Genomic DNA, 21,247 nt, shown 5'->3' with positions numbered 1-21,247 from the left:
GCAACAATGCAACTTGCCACTCGCCCGACTCAGGATTTCTTGCTTCTCAGTCCGATGATCTATCCTTTTCTTCCCCCGATTTTACAGGGGGGATTCCGGACAAATGGGCTGAGTCGGGTGAGGTGACACTAGATTACCGATCGAAAGTCAACCCTCCAGCCTGTTATCTATTCTCCTATTAGTTAAATTGAGGTGATGTATTCGAAAGAAATATGTATTTTTTACAAGTAAAATGACTATTTCTAAGAATACTCACCTCAATTTAACCAGAGACCCTCCCACCAACCCCGCTATTGACTTAATAGCTTCGAATTGAAACTGGGGATTATGGGCATTGGCACATGCGCAGAGAGGTACTACCGACAAAGGGAGACTACTCCCCTAAATGGTATACCGACGGAAATCTAGAGTTAGCGACCTTGTTTACAGTCTAGTACTGGTAACATAGGACGCTTCTCAGTCTAGCACTCGTAAGTAAGGTAACTCCTATTAGTTAAATTGAGGTGAGTATTCTTAGAAATAGTCATTTTACTTGTAAAAAATACATTTTTCTGATCTCCCAGGTCAACTTATGTGCAGACCTGCTAGTGACTTAACCCCCCTATCACGCAAGCACAAGACCAAGTGTGCACGGGAGAAGATCCTGTAATCCATGTCGGAGTTCGGTGGGTTATGGAAACACGAAAATACCCAGCATGCCTACTCAACAAAAGCGGAGTGAAGCTGACTATGCTCTCAGAGTGTAGTGTGGGGAACCCAAAATGGGAAAACGAGCTCGCACGTAACCAGAAAATTCTGGAACGCTGAAGAAGAAGATCAGCGAACAAGTAGTGCCTGTGTCGGTGTGTCAGTTATTATCACATTCCATTGATTAAGCATTAGTTTTTTTGTTTTGTTTTTACGGTAGAAGTCTAACGGTTTCGGATTTGTTTTAACAAACAGAAAAGTTACAACTGTTGTTTTGGGTTGTAATAACAGTATCGCACATCAGGCAATTTTTCTTTAAAACGAATTCCCAATCTGGTCGTTGATTTGATAGACAGTAGAGATTTATTTGTGGTCTTTTCTGGTCAAACAATAGCGAAAGTGCACCCGTTTTGCGACCACTGCCTCTGAATGAGTTCAATAACCACACGCCCTGTCACTGGCACTAGACACTATATTATAGCTTTCAAGACACAGAAAGAGAGAGCACTAGTCTCGGAGAGAGTAAGAGTCGACCGGATGTCCTTCCTTCGCTAAGATCGGCATGCACTATGTGATTGAATGTCGATGGTGTGCCATTTTCTTCAGCCAAAAGTGCGCGAACATGCGTACACACACACACACGTACGTACGTACGCACACACGCACACACGCACGCACACACACACACACAATCTCTCTCTCTCTCTCTCTCTCTCTCTCTCTCTCTCTCTCTCTCTCTCTTAGACTGTTGTGCTCATTCTTCCGTCAATTCGCAAATGAGAAAAAAACCATCCACCACAGAAACAAACTTTGCTTAAATTAATACATATTGGTCTTTATTTCCGGAATACAAAATATCATCAAATGACATGGTTAAACTTCAATTCAAATGACAATAAAACGATAATGGATAGTTGCATAAATTGACAAGTTTTAAACCAGGAACATAATCTTTCATTTCCATTGCGTAATTTTCTCACCGTCTTCTTTTTTTCTGAAGTGAAAACCCGGTTAATTCTTTTTTTCTCTTCCTTTTCGTGTTTTGTAACACTCAGTTCACCCATGAAACAATTAATGATCCTTGTCAGGATCGACCATAGTCTTGAGTATCAGCGGTATGAAGACGAGTTCCCTATAGTTCTATAATGCATATAGCATGCATGATCAATGATAATCTATACTTCATAGTGAAGTCACCAGGTAATAATTATCTGGTACAATATAGCATAAATGCTTTAAAAGCAGTGTAGAAACATGGACACGTTTTGCCAATGGACTTTCCTAATTGATGGGGTTGAGAATGTTGGTGTGGTCTTCAAGTCCTGTTCTTTATTGCTAAGAACAAGACTGCACAAGCGCTAGTTTATCATCAGGGTGTAAATACTTCGTAGACGATTACTTCAAGCTCCTTGCTCTATTGTCTTGCTTCGTATTGACAACATATCCACATAAAATACACTCTTACACACACGCACTCCACACACGCCCATGCACACAAGTGCATGCATTTTCAGTTTTCTGTACATCATCTGCAAAGCATTTCCTCTCATCAGAACACAAAATAATAACAAATAACAAATACAAACCAAGGATATATCCTTCATATGCCCTTTGTAGTAAAGATGGGCTAATAATGGTGAATACAAAACTAAACCATAATAATCCGTACAGTCCCCCACTTAGCCCACCCATTGTTAATTAAGAACTATATACAATTGTAAGAAAAGAGAGGCAGGATCGAACGTTTATGAACCAAAGGTTTAACCACAGTTACTGAATAAAAAAACCGCATATCAAAAATCGTTTGAACTGAGTTTTATTTATCAATTTACTTCTTCATTTTGGAATTGGCTTACGTATTTCATTTGCTAGGTGCAAAATTAACTGTCACATCATGAACTATTTTACTGTCGGTGAACTTAGTGTCATAATCATATCAAAGATAGTACATGCAGTTCCTTTTGCCTCCAATGCCGTCAAGCGTGCTGTAGAGATTCACAAGCAAATACAGACAGTGTGATAGTTTCAGACCTTGGGTTAGTCTGTATGTGAAAGTCTGCACAGCCCGTTGAAAACGTGGCGCCCAGCAGAAAACAAGTCCAAATCTGCGTGCAAAGAACACTGTTTACTCAAATATACTGTCGTGTTTTGTTAGGTCTAGAAACGTCGAATATTTAAGCCGTTCATAGCTATGGTAACTCGATCTGTTGCATCTGCAAGTTTTGCAATTTAAACAAACAACACGAACTGGACGTGTTGCAGACACTGCTTGCGCAAAGTAAATTGATTTTCCAACATCATATGTGAGCCAGCCATGAAATCTATTCTTTAATTAACTGAACTTGACGATGCAGAGAATGTCTCGTCCAAATTCAGGACAGCCTCGAGAAAGACAAGCAACAAGGACAGTAAAGGATAGTGCATAGTTTTTTAGCTGACGGATGTTACACTGTCAAAAATATACAAACGCACACACAAAATGCAGAAGAAATATTACTATTGCTGTATTTGTAAAACACAGATCGAGATGGGATGATATTACATATCACATTGTATCCACCGTTTATTAGATTGCATTGTAATCCAAAACCACAATTATCTTTTGTAATTCAAAGGATAACTAGCATTGCAACAAACAAACAACAAAATCTGACAAATGAATTTCCCTGAGCGCATTGCTCAGCTACAACTGGCTCTTGGTCAGTGAAAATTCGTAAAAGTTAACTGCAGAAAAGCAGTCCCTAGAGTTCTCTTCACCGGTAATGTGCCACAGAACATTGCTGGCAATTACGACTTTTGCCTTCTTTAATCCAATGAGTCATGGTTTTTAGACGCAATAATCAGAGGATATGCTGGGTAAAATTCGCATACATTTTGGCTAAAACATTGAAATGCAATTGTGTTTTAAAAGAGAGAACACCTACCAATTATATAAAAAGCGAGAGAAAAAATCACAAGGAAGAACAAACAGAATAAATGCTATTTACAATGCATTAATGGTATTTCAGGTGCGTAGACACTGCCCTTTTAAGAATTTGTTCAAAATCATGGTAACAGCGCCTATCGTCTATCGTTTTCTGACACACACAAAAACACAAAGTCAGACTGACAAATCAGTTTAAATACTTATAGTGTCAAAAGCAAACAATTTATATTTTTTTTCCAAATGTCTCGAAATGGGCAAGCTCGTAGTTGCATTACCATCAAACTTTAGGTTTTGTCAATGGAACCCATTTGTTAAAATGTTGCTTGACATAGAGTAAAAATCCTGCTTTAATGCACAATTTGAAGCACGTTATTCCGCATTACTCAAACATGTTTTGAAGAGATTTGAAACGGGATCAACATAATAGCTCAAGCTCTATGTACAGCAACAGCCGAAAAGACAAAAACAAATATAACATGTCAACTTTTCATAGATATAACATTTCTTTTCCTGATTTAACCGTTTCAATATCACATAGCCAGGCAAATCTTTACCGCATGAGCAATTTAGTTTGGGGTACACTTGTAATACAGAAAATTGTATAAACATAAAAATAAACAAGTAAAAATACAAAAATGAAAGACCAAAATGTTCAAGTCATAACCAAACTATTCATGAATATTTGTACAGAAAATAACTTTGTTTTAAACTTATTCCCATTTCTGTAAATGCCCACAATATCTATTTTGTGATTAGCAGATAAATATGTCCTTAATTGCTATTAGCTCAGAAGACGTCCCCTAGAAATCAACAGCACATACTGTTCACATCTTTCCGTCCAGGAATCTCATTTAAAGACAAATGGCAAAAAAACCGAGTAAAATCTCGGCATCTAATTTTTATCAAAAAAGTAAATCACAAAGGACAACTTTTCTGCTAATGGTTTTATGACACAACGTTACAATCACGCTAACCGCACAGAAATGTTATTGGTAGTTTTTACATTTAGTCAAGTTTTGACTATAAATGTTTTAACATAGAGGGGGAATCGAGACGAGGGTCGTGGTGTATGTGTGTGTGTGTGTGTGTGTGTGTGTGTGTGTGTGTGTGTGTCTGTCTGTCTGTCTGTGCGTGTGTGTGTGTGTAGAGCGATTCAGAGTAAACTACTGGACCGATCTTTATGAAATTGTACATGAGAGTTCCTGGGAATGATATCCCCGGACACTTTTTTTCATTTTTTCGATAAATGTCTTTGATGACGTCATATCCGGCTTTTTGTAAAAGTTGAGGCGGCACTGTCACACCCTCATTTTTCAATCAAATTGATTGAAATTTTGGCAAAGCAATCTTCGACGAAGGCCGGACTTTGGTATTGCATTTCAGCTTGGAGACTTAAAAATTAATTAATGACTTTGGTCATTAAAAATCTGAAAATTGTAATTAAAATTATTTTTTTATAAAACGATCCAAAACTACGTTCATCTTATTCTTCATCATTTTCTGATTCCAAAAACATATAAATATGTTATATTCGGATTAAAAGCAAGCTCTGAAAATATAAAAATTATGATTAAAATTAAATTTCCGAAATCGATTTAAAAACAATTCCATCTTATTCCTTGTCGGTTCCTGATTCCAAAAACATATAGATATAATATGTTTGGATTAAAAACACGCTCAGAAAGTTCAAACGAAGAGAGGTGCAGTAAAGCGTGCTATGCAGCACAGCGAAACCACTACCGCGCTAAACAGGCTCGTCAGTTTCACTGCGTTTTGCACGAGTGGCGGACTACTGTCATTGTGAAAAAATGCAGTGCGTTCAGTTTCATTCTGTGAGTTCCACAGCTTGACTAAATGTAGTACTTTCGCCTTACGCAACTTGTTTTTATTCCATCAAGCCCAACTGGCGCCGGACTAAAATAGAGTCTTAGACTTAGTGCTTGAACTTTGACTGACATTGACATATTCAGAAAGAACTGCATATAACATATCCCAAGTGCACCCACGACCGCTTGAAAGAGTGACCGATCCTTTTCTTTTACTTTACTGTGAGTGCGTTACAAACAAAAGTTAACTGTTCATTCATAAACATCGGAAGTGAAGTGAAGTGAACGTTAAGAGTCGTCACTTCACCCCGATTCCACAAATATAAAAACAAGTTTTTATTTACATACAAGACTGTATAAAAATCCCCAAACAGTTCTGGAAGCCATGGATTCGCCTTAATTATAAACCAGTGGACTGTAATTCAAATTGCAGCAGTTGCGTTTTTTTGGCCTGGCAGTTTTTGTATCTGCCTGTTAAGTCAATGTCACTGCCGTACGTGTTCTGGTCAACGCTTCACAGCTTGGTGTCGAAGCCGCTGTTGATGTAGGTGTTGCGGCCGTTGTCGCTGTGTTCGTCCTGCAGGAAGAAAGATGCCTTCCCGTTCTTGCCATTCTCCACAGATTTTACGGGCTCGACGTCATCATCTGGAGTCTGCAGTTAAAAGACAGCAACACCATTCTTTTAAGGATCTGGCGATGGCCGAGTGCATACAATATGCATACATAAATAAAATAGACCGAGACACAGACACTGACACTCACGTAGAAACTTTACTTTCTAGGATGATTGGCATTAAAAGCACATGATAGCATTAATCCCTGATCCCTCACAAGGTGTACCCACAGCCTTGTAGACAAACCACAGTTAGAGTTTAATGTTTATCTTACCGTATTACCTGTTCACCTACATCAGTGTTCAGTGTTTGAAAAACCTACATCAGTGTTCAGTGTTTGAAAAACAAACTCTCGTAAGTTTGTTATCACACAGGAAGCCGTATTAAGGTGTTTTTTTTATGTTACAAGAAACAAACAAAAAAAAACCTTTCAAACTACATTTCAAAACCAAACTTAACCTCACCCCTCCAGCGCCCCCCCCCCCCCCCCCCCAGCAGACCTCCCGCCTGGCCAGTCCCTGTACCCCTGCCTTATTTTGAAAGCCCCTCCCTCTCATACACAAGGTCCAGACCTGAAACCCGATGTCATATAAGAAAGAGTGTAGACTGTAGTAGTATCTATAGCTTACCGTGCTGTCTGTCTTCTTGTGATCGTCTGGGGTTTTGCCAGGGAGCAGACCGTCAATGTACATCAGCTCCTTCTGGGTGAAGATGCACTCAATGATCTTTCTCACCACACCCGTGAACACAACCTGCAATAGAGGGGAAAAACGCTTTGTGAGGCCTAGTCAGGTGAGTCGTGTATGTAACAGGTAGTTCATGAAATAAGACTGTGACGGTACAAAAGTGCAATAACCCCTTGACTGCCACAATACATTTAACTCATTGTCTCCCAGGTACGGATATATCCGTACCCACTCACATGGCTCTATCTGACCTGGTACGGATATATCCGTACACACAGTCGCTTCCTGTAAACGTCGATTTAACGCCTGCATTCCATCGTGTTGATACACAGTTTCTACACAGTTACTACAATTCTGAGTGACCTGCTGCAGCACAGCTGGTCTCGGCTAAAAAAAAACTTGGTCAACATAGGTGGGGTAGAAAGTGTACGTTTTTTGACATGATGGAACAAATCAATACTCTGAAAAGGGAAGCCGCCGCCGTATATTGCTTTGTGAAGTGCAGCAAGATGACTGCCTCCCCTGGAGGTCATTTTCTCAGATTTGGTCTAATTGTTATACTTTGCATGCTATGTTTTTCTCTCTCAATCTTTAAAGTTATTTCTTCCGGCAGTCAAAGGATAAAGTCTTCAGAGTTCATCACTGAAAAAAGGTTTGGATTGACAGCTATAAACATGGTCAGTGTTTACAATATTTACAAAGTCTTCTGTTCTTTCACGCATTACAATTGTTCTCCAATTCAGGTCCGTTTTCAGAAACACGATCATCAATCAACCAAGCAACAGGAGCAGCTTTAAGGGAGACAACCAACAACAAGCAAAAAAAGTTGACAAAAACAACATGAATAATAGCAGGAACAACAGCAACCACAACGACTGTACAACAAAAGTAACAGCAAGAAGAAGAAGAAGGAGAACAACATGAAATTGACAACAACAACAACAACAACAACAACAACAACAACGACTACAACAACAACAACAGGAAAAACAACACAAAATCATGAAGCCAGAATGACGATGGCGATGGTAAAGACAACACCATCATCACAGCAACATCATCTCCACCAACATCATCTCCACCAACGCCACCACCAACAACAAGGACAAAGCGACCATGACTGACCAGCAGCGGGAAGACTATGGAGATGGACTTGATGGACTTGACCACCCACAGTCCAGCCAGACACAGCATCTGGATGAAGGTGTAGAGATGCACGCGCCACAGGGGCACGTGACGCAGGTAAATGTAGTCAGGCTGGTACTTGACGGGCATAAAGACCAGGAGCAGGCGGTCGATGAACTGTAAAACGAATGTCAGGTGAAAATGACAGATTTGTCGTGTCTCGGAGTAGCTCTTTGCTTCAATTGTAAAGCACGGGAGTTCAGAAGAACATATTTTTTTTGTTTTAATACACATCAGTGAAGCGAAAAGTAAAATGAGATCTTTCAACAACAAAAAACACACACACAAAAAGACAGATATATATATCTGTCTTTTTGTGTGTGTGTTTTTTGTTGTTAAACGATCTCATATATAATTATATATAGACAGTGTGAGGCTCTTTTAGAGAATACATTTGACGATTATTTTACTTGATTTGCGAACATTTTACATGAACAGGAATCGAACCGCAAAATCAAGAAACAAGTCGTTTTAACACAAGACAGTACTCATTGTCCTCAACAGCTCATCTTCTTACGCACTAGCTCAAGTATGATTTGATTGCTTTTAAATATTTAAAACGTAACCCTGCCTGTTGGACCATCCGCCCAACTGTACAAGATGAGTCATATTAAAACCGCCATCAGCAGTTGACGATGGAAGATTAATGTACTAGGACAAAACTGTGTCTGAAGATGAAACGGCATACATGAAAAAAAACTTTCAAGACCTCAAACAATATTAGAAGATCGGGTCTTAAAAAGAACGGAGTCTTAAAATGGAAGCCATTATGAACAGAACATCTTAGAAAACAGGGTCTTAAAAGGGATGGAGTCTTAAATTGTGGATCTTCAAAGGGGGATTCCACTGTACACTGAGAAGTCCGACAAGAAGTCTCACCTGCATGCCTCCCAAGGCAGACCAACCCATGTAGAAGAAGACACCGTACAGCACTGGCATGGGAATTACCTGCAACCATACACAAACAATGTCATACAGAGTGGGTGTTTTGTTTTGTTTTGTTTTTTTGTTTTTATATTTAGTCAAGTTTTGACTAAATATTTTAACGTAGAGGGGGGAATCGAGACGAGGGTCGTGGTGTATGTGTGTGTGTGTGTGTGTGTATGTGTGTGTGTGTGTGTCTGTCTGTGTGTGTGTGTAGAGCGATTCAGACCAAACTACTGGACCGATCTTTATGAAATTTTACATGAGAGTTCCTGGGATTGATATCCCCGAACGTTTTTTTCATTTTTTTGATAAATGTATTTGATGACGTCATATCCGGCTTTTCGTGAAAGTTGAGGCGGCACTGTCACGCTCTCATTTTTCAACCAAATTGGTTGAAATTTTGGTCAAGTAATCTTCGACGAAGCCCGGACTTCGGTATTGCATTTCAGCTTGGTGGCTTAAAAATTAATTGATGACTTTGGTCATTAAAAATCGGAAAATTGTAAAAAAAAAAATTTTTTAATAAAACGATCCAAATTTACGTTTATCTTATTCTCCATTATTTGCTGATTCCAAAAACATATAAATATGTTATATTCGGATTAAAAACAAGCTCTGAAAATTAAATATATAAAAATTATTATCAAAATTAAATTGTCGAAATCAATTTAAAAACACTTTCATCTTATTCCTTGTCGGTTCCTGATTCCAAAAACATATAGATATGATATGTTTGGATTAAAAACACGCTCAGAAAGTTAAAACAAAGAGAGGTACAGAAAAGCGTGCTATCCTTCTTAGCGCAACTACTACCCCGCTCTTCTTGTCAATTTCACTGCCTTTGCCATGAGCGGTGGACTGACGATGCTACGAGTATACGGTCTTGCTGAAAAATGGCATTGCGTTCAGTTTCATTCTGTGAGTTCGACAGCTACTTGACTAAATATTGTATTTTCGCCTTACGCGACTTGTTTGTTTTTGCCTTGGGGGCGGATTCATTTTGCAGATTAGCCTAGGTGTCATTAAAAAAATAAATCAAGCAAAAACAAAGTGCCCACTCTTCATAAAAAGTCGCCAGGCTGATGAGTTTCTTGAATATGTCTCACCCCTTGTAAATGACGACCGATTTGCAGTGACGTACATGTCGCTTGAACGAGAAGGAAGACAGCTTTAATAAACGTGCAGCGCTAGCTGTGTTGGTATTGTCCATGAACATCACATTTTGATAATAGACAATGTTCGAAAATATAACTCTCGAACTGGGTCGAACTGGAAAACATTTTGACCTAACGATGTTAGCATTAAGACCTCACGGTACTCGCTTACAGATGATTTTTGAAAATCTACAAAATACACATGAAACGAAAAGTAAAATGAGAACTTTCAACAGAACACACACACACACACACACACACACACACACACACACACACACACACACACACACACACACACACACACACACACACACACACACACAAAGACAGAAACAAAGACAGAGAGAGATGGGGGGGGGGGGGGGGGAGGTAGATGTTATGTGATGGAGAGGAAGTTACCTGCAGGACATTGGTGATGAAGACAGCAGCAGCACTGAGGATTCCAACAAACAGGGCGGTCACGCGCTGCTCCCTGTAATATGAAACTCGGATCATCAAGACTGGTTCTCCGCAACATGAAAGGCACACATTTGTGACCCTCCACCACGGAATGAGTCGCATGTCACCTTTGCATGATTTTCATATTTGTACATTTTCTTAAAGAGTTTTTTATGCTCTATTCAGTGGTGAAAACCGTTTTAAAAAAGAGCGAAAACTGTTTGAGTTATATATAAGCCTGTGACTAAGGTGACCCTCACACTGTTACCAGACACTCCCCGGACTTATATTAAGCCTAGCGCAGAACCGCGCGAGGTGACATGCGACTCATTTCGTAGTGGAGGGTCACATTTGTGCAAAGGGAACAAAAAGCTGCAAATTGGTATCTGGACCTATTAAGGAATGTGTAGGAATTGAGGGATGGGAGATGGGCATCACCCTCTTTAAGCTGGCCAAAGTGAAGTTGATGTCTCTAACATTCCCAGCGACCAAAATAATGAGACCTCCACCTGTTATACTCAATGAAAGGTTAAAAGAGTGCACTCAATATCTTAGAGGCTGAAAGTAATTCTTCCGTGTACAGACGTTATTAAACATCTCTACATTTTGGTGCACAGTATATGAACTACATTTACCAAAAACAACAACCATAAATAAAATTAAAACTGTACAGCTACGTCCTTTATTCGGTCAATACATTTAAGTCCTCCTTGAAACATTTTGCAGTAGAATAAACTTCATCCTATCGAATCGAATCGCATCTAGTCCAATCCAATCTAATCCAATCCAATCCCAGCAAGCCAAGCCCCATCCAATCTGATCCAACCCCATTCAATGCAATCTGACCCAGCCTCATCCAATCCAATCCAACTCACTCAATACCAAAAATTACCAGTAAAGAAACAATGAATAAAAGTTCACAAACAAAAAGACACACACTAAAAAGACATGAAATAAATTACAGAATTTAATTACAGAAACTAGTTACAGAAATTATTTACAAAACTTATTTACAGAAATTAACATCATAATTAACAAAATCGTCAAACAAAATGAAAAACCCGAAGCAAAACACAACACACACAAAATGAATTAAAGGGGTCCTAAATGGAGCCCAAAGTTGATTTCACAAAGACTTTGCGTCTTTAAGTCATTTTACCAAAAATTCTGTTTGAAAGTTTCGTGCAGCCAGCTTCGCAAAGTCGACTTCACACAGACACAAAAAAGGCACAGACCTGCATCCGAGGAAAGTGGGTTTCTCGCCAGGGGCGGTGCACTCAGACTCCTTCTTGAGGGAGTTGACGTGAGCAATGGCGTTGACAGTGGCGGCCACGTACCATGGCAGACCCAGCAGCGAATGTACTGCCACCAGTATTGCCACGACCAGCAGGTCCAGATGGTACCCTTTACCTTTCTGCAAGTGGAGAAAAACGAGAAATGCATGTACTATTCCAGCAAGTATCTTTCTTTAATGTTACCGTTAGCAGAAGGCGAACCCGGCTATGTAGAGTGGTCCATGGGGATTCCCCGCCAAAACAAACAAAAAGCGCTACGTTCAACCACTATCAAACACTCTACATTAACAGCCACGTAAAAAGCAACTCTAGTCAACGTTCAAACCACTATATATATAAAAAATCTAAAAAAATCTGCATTCACAGACACGTAAACAGCAACTCTCACCAACGTTCAACCCACTATTAAACACTCTGCATTCACAGCCACGTAAACAGCAACTCTTGCTCACGTTCAAACAACTATCAAACACTCTGCATTCACAGCCACGTAAACAGCAACTCTCGCTCACGTTCAAACTCGTCTGCATTCACAGCCACGTAAACAGCAACTCTCGCTCACGTTCAAACCACCATCAAACACTCTGCATTCACAGCCACGTAAACAGCAACTCTCACTAACGTTCAAACCAATATCAAACACTCTACATTCACAGCAACGTAAACAGCAACTCTCGCTCACGTTCAAACCACCATCAAACACTCTGCATTCACAGCCAAGTAAACAGCAACTCTCGCTAACGTTCAAACCACCATCAAACACTCTGCATTCACAGCCACGTAAACAGCAACTCTCGCTCACGTTCAAACCACCATCAAACACTCTGCATTCACAGCCACGTAAACAGCAACTCTCACTAACGTTCAAACCACTATCAAACACTCTGCATTCACAGCCACGTCAACAGCAACTCTTGCTGACGTTCAAACCACTATCAAACACTCTGAATTCACAGCCAAGTAAACAGCAACTCTTGCTAACGTTCAAACCACAAGCCACAGCCAAGTTAAACCAGCAAATGCTCGCTAACGTTCAAACCACCATCAAACGCTCTGCATTTAGAGCCACGTAAACAGCAACTCTCGCTCACGTTCAAACAACCATCAAACACTCTGCATTCACAGCTAAGTGAAAAGCAACCCACCACAAGCAAATATGTTTGCACTCGCTGACGCTCAAACCAATATCAAACCTCTTTCAAACACGCTACACCCCACAGCTTAGGTCAAATTAACCCTCACTAACGTTCAAACCAATATCAAACACTCTGCATTCACAGCCACGTAAACAGCAACTCTCGCTAACGTTCAAACCACCATCAAACACTCTGCATTCACAGCCACGTAAACAGCAACTCTCGCTAACGTTCAAACCACAATCAAATACTCTGCATTCACAGCCACGTAAACAGCAACTCTCACTAACGTTCAAACCAATATCAAACACTCTACATTCACAGCAACGTAAACAGCAACTCTCGCTCACGTTCAAACCACCATCAAACACTCTGCATTCACAGCCACGTAAACAGCACCTCTTGCTCACGTTCAAACCAATATCAAACGCTCTGCATTCACAGCAACGTAAACAACAACTCTCATCAACGTTTAACCACTATTAAACACTCTACACTCACAGCACCTCTTGCTCACGTTCAAACAACTACCAAACGTTCTAGTTCTACATTCACAGCCGCGTAAACAGCAACTCTCCCTAACGTTCAAACCAATATCAAACACTCTACTTTCACAGCCACGTAAAAAAAACCTCTCACTAACGTTCAAACAACTACCAAACGTTCTACATTCACAGCCGCGTAAACATCAACTCTCGCTAACGTTTAACCACTATCAAACAGTCAGCATTCACAACCACGTCGACAGCAACTCTCACTAAAGTTCAAACCACTACCAAACTCTCTACACTCACAGCCACGGTAACAGCAACTCTCGTTCACGTTCTAACCACCATCAAACACTCTGCATTCACAGCCAAGTTAAACCAGCAAATGCTCGCTAACGTTCAAACCACCATCAAACGCTCTGCATTTACAGCCACGTAAACAGCAACTCTCGCTCACGTTCAAACAACCATCAAACACTCTGCATTCACAGCTAAGTGAAAAGCAACCCACCACAAGCAAATATGTTTGCACTCGCTGACGCTCAAACCAATATCAAACCTCTTTCAAACACGCTACACTCCACAGCTTAGGTCAAATTAACCCTCACTAACGTTCAAACCACTATCAAACACTCTGCATTCAAAGCCAAGTCAAAAGCAATTCACCACCAGCAAATTCTCTCGCTCACGCGCAAACCATTATCAAACCTTTTTTTAAATACTCTACACTCCACAGCTATGGCCAACGCAACTCGCACTAACGTTCAACCACTATCAAACACTCTGCATTCACAGCTTAGTTAAAAGCAACCCACCACAAGCAAATAGTTTTGCTATCGTTGACGCGCAAACCAATATCAGACCTCTTTCAAACACTCTATATCCACAGCTAAGGTCAAAGCAACTCACCACTAACGTTCAAACCACTATCAAACACTCTGCATTCACAGCCAAGTTAAAAGCAACCTTTCAGAAGCAAATATGTTTGCTCCCGCTGACTCACAAACCAATATTAAACCTCTTTTAAACACTCTATATCCACAGCTAAGTTCACAAGCTCACCACAAGCTTATGCTCCGCGCGGTTAACGATGACGGCGGTGATTTGCTGGTCCATGAAGATAAGGATGGTGGCCAGCAGGGCCGGTAATCCAGCAGCCAGGTACAACCACCATGGGTTGCCGGACTTGATGGGCTCAACCAACCACCCGCGTTCCTCGGACAGGGTTGGCTGTAGACGGACAACAGAGCAGATTAGGTCGGTGGTAGACGGACAACAGAGCAGATTAGGTCGGTGGTAGAGGAACACAAGAGCAGATTAGGTCGGTGGTAGAGGAACAACAGAGCAGATTAGGTCGGTGGTAGAGGAACACCAGAGCAGATTAGGTCGGTGGTAGAGGAACAAGAGAGCAGATTAGGTCGGTGGTAGAGGAACAACAGAGCAGATTAGGTCGGTGGTAGAGGAACAACAGAGCAGACTAGGTCGGTGGTAGAGGAACACCAGAGCAGATTAGGTCAGTGGTAGAGGAACAACAGAGCAGATTAGGTCGGTGGTAGAGAAACAACAGAGCAGATTAGGTCGGTGGTAGAGGAACAACAGGGGCAGATTAGGTCGGTGGTAGAGGGACAACAGGGGCAGATTAGGTCGGTGGTAGAGAAACAACAGAGAAGATTAGGTCGGTGGTAGAGGGACAACAGAGCAGATTAGGTCGGTGGTAGAGGGACAACAGGGGCAGATTAGGTCGGTGGTAGAGGAACAACAGGGGCAGATTAGGTCGGTGGTAGAGGAACAACAGAGCAGATTAGGTCGGTGGTAGAGGAACAACAGGGGCAGATTAGGTCGGTGGTAGAGGGACAACAGGGGCAGATTAGGTCGGTGGTAGAGGAACAACAGGGGCAGATTAGGTCGGTGGTAGAGGAACAACAGGGGCAGATTAGGTCGGTGGTAGGGGAACAACAGGGGCAGATTAGGTCGGTGGTAGAGGAACAACAGGGGCAGATTAGGTCGGTGGTAGAGGAACAACAGGGGCAGATTAGGTCGGTGGTAGAGGGACAACAGGGGCAGATTAGGTCGGTGGTAGAGGAACAACAGGGGCAGATTAGGTTGGTGGTAGAGGAACAACAGGGGCAGATTAGGTCGGTGGTAGAGGAACAACAGGGGCAGATTAGGTCGGTGGTAGAGGAACAACAGGGGCAGATTAGGTCGGTGGTAGAGGAACAACAGAGCAGATTAGGTCGGTGGTAGAGGAACAACAGAGCAGACTAGGTCGGTGGTAGAGGAACAACAGAGCAGATTAGGTCGGTGGTAGAGGAACAACAGGGGCAGATTAGGTCGGTGGTATAGGGACAACAGGGGCAGATTAGGTTGGTGGTAGAGGAACAACAGAGCAGATTAGGTCGGTGGTAGAGGGACAACAGAGCATATTAGGTCGGTGGTAGAGGAACAACAGAGCAGATTAGGTCGGTGGTAGAGGAACAACAGAGCAGATTAGTTCGGTGGTAGAGGGACAACAGAGCAGATTAGGTCGGTGGTAGAGGGACAACAGAGCAGATTAGGTCGGTGGTAGAGGGACAACAGAGCAGATTAGGTCGGTGGTAGAGGGACAACAGAGCAGATTAGGTCGGTGGTAGAGGGACAACAGAGCAGATTAGGTCGGTGGTGGAGGGACAACAGAGCAGATTAGGTCGGTTTCCCTCTACTTCTCTCTTTTAGACATTTTGAGGGGAATGTTTATCTTCTTCCTCTCAAAGCCTTTGCTTTTTTTCAGAGCCCCTAACAGGGTCAGGTAGCAATGTACAGATGGATGGATTGGACAGTGTCCAGAAGAAAAAATAACTGGTACACGATTTGTGTACACCTTGAGCGACGATGGCGTCAGCTAATAAGAGATGAGAGCTCGACTCTAACCACTACACCAGTTCCATTTCTCATCTACAGGAGGACAAAAACTGGAGGCCAAAACATAAGGGAACATAAAATTAACCAGAAGAAAAACAAGTCGCGTAAGGCGAAATTACAACATTTAGTCAAGTTGTTGATCTAACAGAATGAAACTGAACTCACTGCATTTTTAGCAGTCAGTCCACCGCTCGATGCAAAGGCTGTGAAATTGACAAGAAGAGCGGAGTAGTAGTTGCGCTGAGAAGGATAGCACGCTTTTCTTTATCTCTATTCTTTTTAACTTTCTGAGCGTGTTTTTAATCCAAACATATCACATCTATATGTTTTTGGAATCAGGAACCCACAAGGAATAAGATGAAATTGTTTTTAAATCGATTTCGGAAATGTTATTTTAATAATAATTTTTATATTTTTAATTTTCAGAGCTTGTTTTTAATCCGAATATAACATATTTATATGTTTTTGGAATCAGAAAATGATGAAAAATAAGATGAACGTAAATTTGGATCGTTTTATAAAAAAAGTTGTTTTTTTATAATTTTCAGATTTTTAATGACCAAAGTCATTAATTAATTTGTAAGCCACCAAGCTGAAATGCAATACCGAAGTCCGGCCTTCGTCAAACATTACCCGACCAAAATTTGAACCAGTTTGGTTGAAAAATGAGGGCGTGACAGTGCCGCCTCAACTTTCACGAAAAGCCGGATATGACGTCATCAAAGACATTTATCAAAAAAATGAAAAAAACGTCTGAGGATATCATACCCAGGAACTCTCATGTCAAATTTCATAAAGATCGGTCCAGTAGTTTAGTCTGAATCGCTCTACACACACACACAGACACACATACACCACGACCCTCGTCTCGATTCCCCCCTCTACGTTAAAACTTGACTAAATGTAAAACAAGTCGCGTAAGGCGAAAATACAATATTTAGTCAAGTAGCTGTCGAACTCACAGAATGAAACTGAACGCAATGCAACGCAGCAAGACCGTATACTCGTAGTCCACCGCTCACGGCATAGGCAGTGAAATTGACAAGAAGAGCGGGGTAGTAGTTGCGCTAAGAAGGATAGCACGCTTTTCTGTACTTCTCTTTGTTTTAACTTTCTGAGCGTGTTTTTAATCCAAACATATCATATCTATATGTTTTTGGAATCAGGAACCGACAAGGAATAAGATGAAAGTGTTTTTAAATAGATTTGGACAATTTAATTTTGATAATAATTTTTATATATTTAATTTTCAGAGCTTGTTTTTAATCCGAATATAACATATTTATATGTTTTTGGAATCAGCAAATGATGGAGAATAAGATAAACGTAAATTTGGATCGTTTTATAAATTTTTATTTTTTTTTACAATTTTCAGATTTTTAATGACCAAAGTCATTAATTAATTTTTAAGCCACCAAGCTGAAATGCAATACCGAACCCCGGGCTTTGTCGAAGATTACTTGACGAAAATTTCAACCAATTTGGTTGAAAAATGAGGGCGTGACAGTGCCGCCTCAACTTTCACGAAAAGCCGGATATGACGTCATCAAAGACATTTATCAAAAAAATGAAAAAAACGTTCGGGGATTTCATACCCAGGAACTCTCATGTGAAATTTCATAAAGATCGGTCCAGTAGTTTAGTCTGAATCGCTCTACACACACACACACACACACGCACACACGCACGCACGCACACACACACGCACATACACCACGACCCTCGTTTCGATTCCCCCTCGATGTTAAAATATTTAGTCAAAACTTGACTAAATATAAAAAGGGAGTTATAAATCAGGGGTTGAGTAAAAAGTGATAATAAACAAATCTGAAAAAACAAGGTCTTAAAAAGGAATTTTTTTTAAATTGGGCGGTCTAAAAAAAAAAAGAAGTTCCACTGTAACATAAAACAACTATGTACAGATACTGAAGGAAAATGCCGAGGCAATACCTTGAACTCTGAAGGCACCGTCAGCTTGGGGGTAGGTATTCCAACGGCAACGTCGATACCAACACAGACGAGGATAGCGATGAGAATGGCGAAGTCACCGATGATCTGACGAACCTGCACGCACATGTCAAACAAATCATCGTTACTATCTGAGATAAACTTAGAAAATTCCAGTGGTGACTTTTAAGGAAAGTGATTTCATTAAAAAAAAATCCTCACTTTGCACAGAGAGCACCCGGGAGGTTAATTTTTAGATATTAGTCGATGTGGAATGAAATAGCTATGGCAAGATCTTGGAAGGTGATCCGAACTGTGTTCACGGAAAGTATTATGCCTTTAAGGGGAGACGCCACATAATGATATTCAATTATGTTGTATCTGGTATTGATTTTTGTGTTTGTGCAGGTTACAGTCTAATTTTCTGAGTTGTGAGTCAGAAAATGATTTCACGGTTGAAAACGCTAAAATATTTAACGAAAAAGCATAAATGCAAGAAATTCTCCTCAGTACATATTATCTACAGAAACAACTAAAACATGGGCCGAGGTACGTGCACGACAAAGTTTCCAACTAAACGGGAGCCACCCGTAAGTGTTGGATTGGTTGAAACTGAGATGTGTTGTGATTTCAACCAATCAGAACCCGCGGTTTGTTCTCTCCCGTTTGGGTGGCAACAACTTTCGGTTCGTGCTCCCCCGCACAGCTTTCCTATGTTTTATTTGCCCTTGATTTAAGGATTGCCTGATTGGGCCCTCATTTGACTCACAAAGGTGGGGAAGCAGGGCCAGTTCCTGAAGCGCACGAGGAAGAGAGCGATGCCGAAGGTGACGAAGAAAAGAATGCAGGACATGAGGAAGACGTCCGGGATGTACTGGTTGCTGCAATCCCACAGTCCCGCCATCACGGACTGGCAGTTGTCCTTAGTGGCGTTGGCGAAGCTGACCCCGTCAATAACCAGGGGTCCCATCGTGGTGGTGGTCACTCCGGCGGCAAGCGTCGTTGTGGCCATGGTGGTGGTGCTACCGTTGGTAGTGGTGTTAGGCGCGCAGTAGCAGTGTGGGAAGTACACCTGGAGGTGAACAAAGATAGGGGGTGGGTGAGAAGGGAATGCCGGGTCAGGAAGAAAATCAAGTCTGAAGGCCAAGATGGGTCAAGCTGGCAGAGGAACATGCCAGGAGTGCGGAAGACTACCTATGCTGTGCCAACACGTTAAACTCAATTTATTTCGTTCGTCGTTTGCAGAATTCTCTCTCTCTCTCTCTCTCTCTCTCTCTCTCTCTCTCTCTCTCTCTCTCTCTCTCTCTCTCTCTCTCTCTCTCTGTTTCTCTCTCCCCTCTCTCTCCTTCCATCTTTCCCCTTCTTTCTCTCTCTTCCCTCTCCCTCTCTCTCCCTTCGTCTCTCTGTCTCTCTCCCTCACTCTCTCTCCCTCTTTTTCTCTCCATACCTCTCTCTCCCTCTCTCTCTCCCTCGCTCTCTCTCTCTATCTCACTCTCAGTTTCTCTCCCTCATTTTCTCTCTCTCTCTCTCTCTCTCTCTCTCTCTCTCTCTCTCTCTCTCTAACTCTCTCGCACACACTCTCCTTTACTCACTCTCTCTCTCACTCTCATTCTCTCTCTCTCCCTCACTTTCTCTCTATCACTCTCTCTCTGTCTCTGTCTCCTCTCTCTTGCTCCTGCTCCTTCCATCTCCCACCCCTTTCTCTCTCCCTCCTTTTTTATCTCTCTCCCTCCCTCTCTCTCTTTACCTCTCCCTCTCTAGCAGTCTCCCTTTCTCTCTCTCCCCCTCTCTCTCTCTTTACCTCTCTCTCTCCCCCCTCTCTCTCTCTCCCCCCCTCTCTCTCTCTCTCTCTCTCTCTCTCTCTCTCTCTCTCTCTTGCGCTGCCTTACCACGTTCTCATCCGCATGGAGCCTCATGGGCTGGTCGTCAGCGATCTCGGCAAGCTTCTTGAAGGCCTCCACGATGAAGATGAGGGCAATGAGGCAGGCGAAGCTCTCCTCGGTGAAGCGGGTGAGGTACCTCACCAGGGCGCTCAGGTTAAAAACCACCATGAAGAGCAGCATGGCCGTGGTCCAGATGCCCACCCAGAAGCGGATGGACAGAAAGTCCCAGCCGTTGTCCCTGTGGGGGGAAAGAGCGGGTTATAGAAAAGTTGTGTTTGACGGATAAATAAAATTACTGTACTCACGTGCTAAACGTGTGTCTTCGTTTAACACGTGAGTACCGTATTTTCATTAAACACGTGAGTACAGTATTGTTTTGTCTTATTATCTCTCGCTCTCACGCGCAGTCACCATTGCTCTGCTTTTGCGTTTGAAGGGATAATACCTAATGGAAAAAAGGCCCTCAGATCGCTTCCAAAGTTATATCACATAAGATTATGCGTTACAAATAATGCTACCGCGCGGGTGGACTGCTTTCCCTTTGCAAAAAGATGTGTTATCAAACTCAAAGCTTTATTAAATGTCGTGGCATTGGCAAAGAAAAAGCCCTCTGTTTTGGTGATGTCCACTCATCATTGACTACTTGTTATTTCCAACACCCGAGAGAGGTAGAGCTATGTAGCGCTTTCGAGCACTTTGATTTAATTAATTAACACATTTGTGGTGCGTGTTCAAGCAAATCGTGCCGTGTACGTTTAGATTAAGGTACAGTGGATTCCCGAGATTATTCGGATTGGTCAAATTCGCAAGAACTTGCCCAACATCGGTCAAATCTAAATATCCCTTGAAAGAAGGGGACGCAGGGATAGCGTTCGTTTGAAATTACCGCAAATTTTACCCGTTGGTATTTGGAAATACCGCGAGCGATATCCGAAGCCAGTCAGACCTCCCGGTTCTTTGTCCATTTGACTGACTCTTTCTACAATGATACCTGTAATTGCTACTAAGCAATGTCATCTATTTGACCGATTGCCGTGAAGGATCGACCTGTCTGTCTGTCTTTCTCTGTGTTCGTCTCTCTCTCGCTCGCTCCCTCCCCTTTTTTCCTCTCTCTCAGTATCTCTCTATCCTTCCCTTCCTCCCCCTCTCTCTCC

The 21,247-nt window shown here is 41.8% G+C and overlaps 2 protein-coding genes across 3 annotated transcripts in view; one reads left to right on the top strand and one right to left on the bottom strand.

Moving 5' to 3' along the window:
- Positions 1-1,506: 1,506 nt before the first annotated feature.
- LOC138981842 (electrogenic sodium bicarbonate cotransporter 1-like) overlaps positions 1,507-21,247 on the bottom strand; it is a 34,682-nt gene continuing 14,941 nt past the window's right edge. For both annotated transcript variants that reach the window (XM_070354943.1, XM_070354944.1), the window contains exons 11-20: positions 20,100-20,331; positions 18,980-19,282; positions 18,214-18,327; positions 14,428-14,595; positions 11,682-11,860; positions 10,408-10,480; positions 8,804-8,872; positions 7,865-8,041; positions 6,683-6,805; positions 1,507-6,091 (exon numbers count right to left, since the gene is read on the bottom strand). In XM_070354943.1, the coding sequence (XP_070211044.1) occupies positions 5,954-6,091; positions 6,683-6,805; positions 7,865-8,041; positions 8,804-8,872; positions 10,408-10,480; positions 11,682-11,860; positions 14,428-14,595; positions 18,214-18,327; positions 18,980-19,282; positions 20,100-20,331 (1,576 nt within the window). In that variant the 3' untranslated portion in view covers positions 1,507-5,953. The remainder of the gene's footprint in view (positions 6,092-6,682; positions 6,806-7,864; positions 8,042-8,803; positions 8,873-10,407; positions 10,481-11,681; positions 11,861-14,427; positions 14,596-18,213; positions 18,328-18,979; positions 19,283-20,099; positions 20,332-21,247) is intronic.
- LOC138981295 (involucrin-like) lies at positions 15,080-15,609 on the top strand (the record flags this gene model as incomplete). Its single annotated transcript, XM_070354158.1, has 2 exons — positions 15,080-15,170; positions 15,314-15,609. Coding segments are annotated over 2 exons (387 nt in total), but the record flags the coding sequence as incomplete, so codon positions are not given.

Source organism: Littorina saxatilis, linkage group LG12 (genome assembly GCF_037325665.1).
Source record: "Littorina saxatilis isolate snail1 linkage group LG12, US_GU_Lsax_2.0, whole genome shotgun sequence".
Classification (NCBI taxonomy): domain Eukaryota; kingdom Metazoa; phylum Mollusca; class Gastropoda; order Littorinimorpha; family Littorinidae; genus Littorina; species Littorina saxatilis.
The sequence above is the reverse complement of the archived record's forward strand: the minus strand, read 5'-3'. Positions and strand labels throughout refer to the sequence as shown.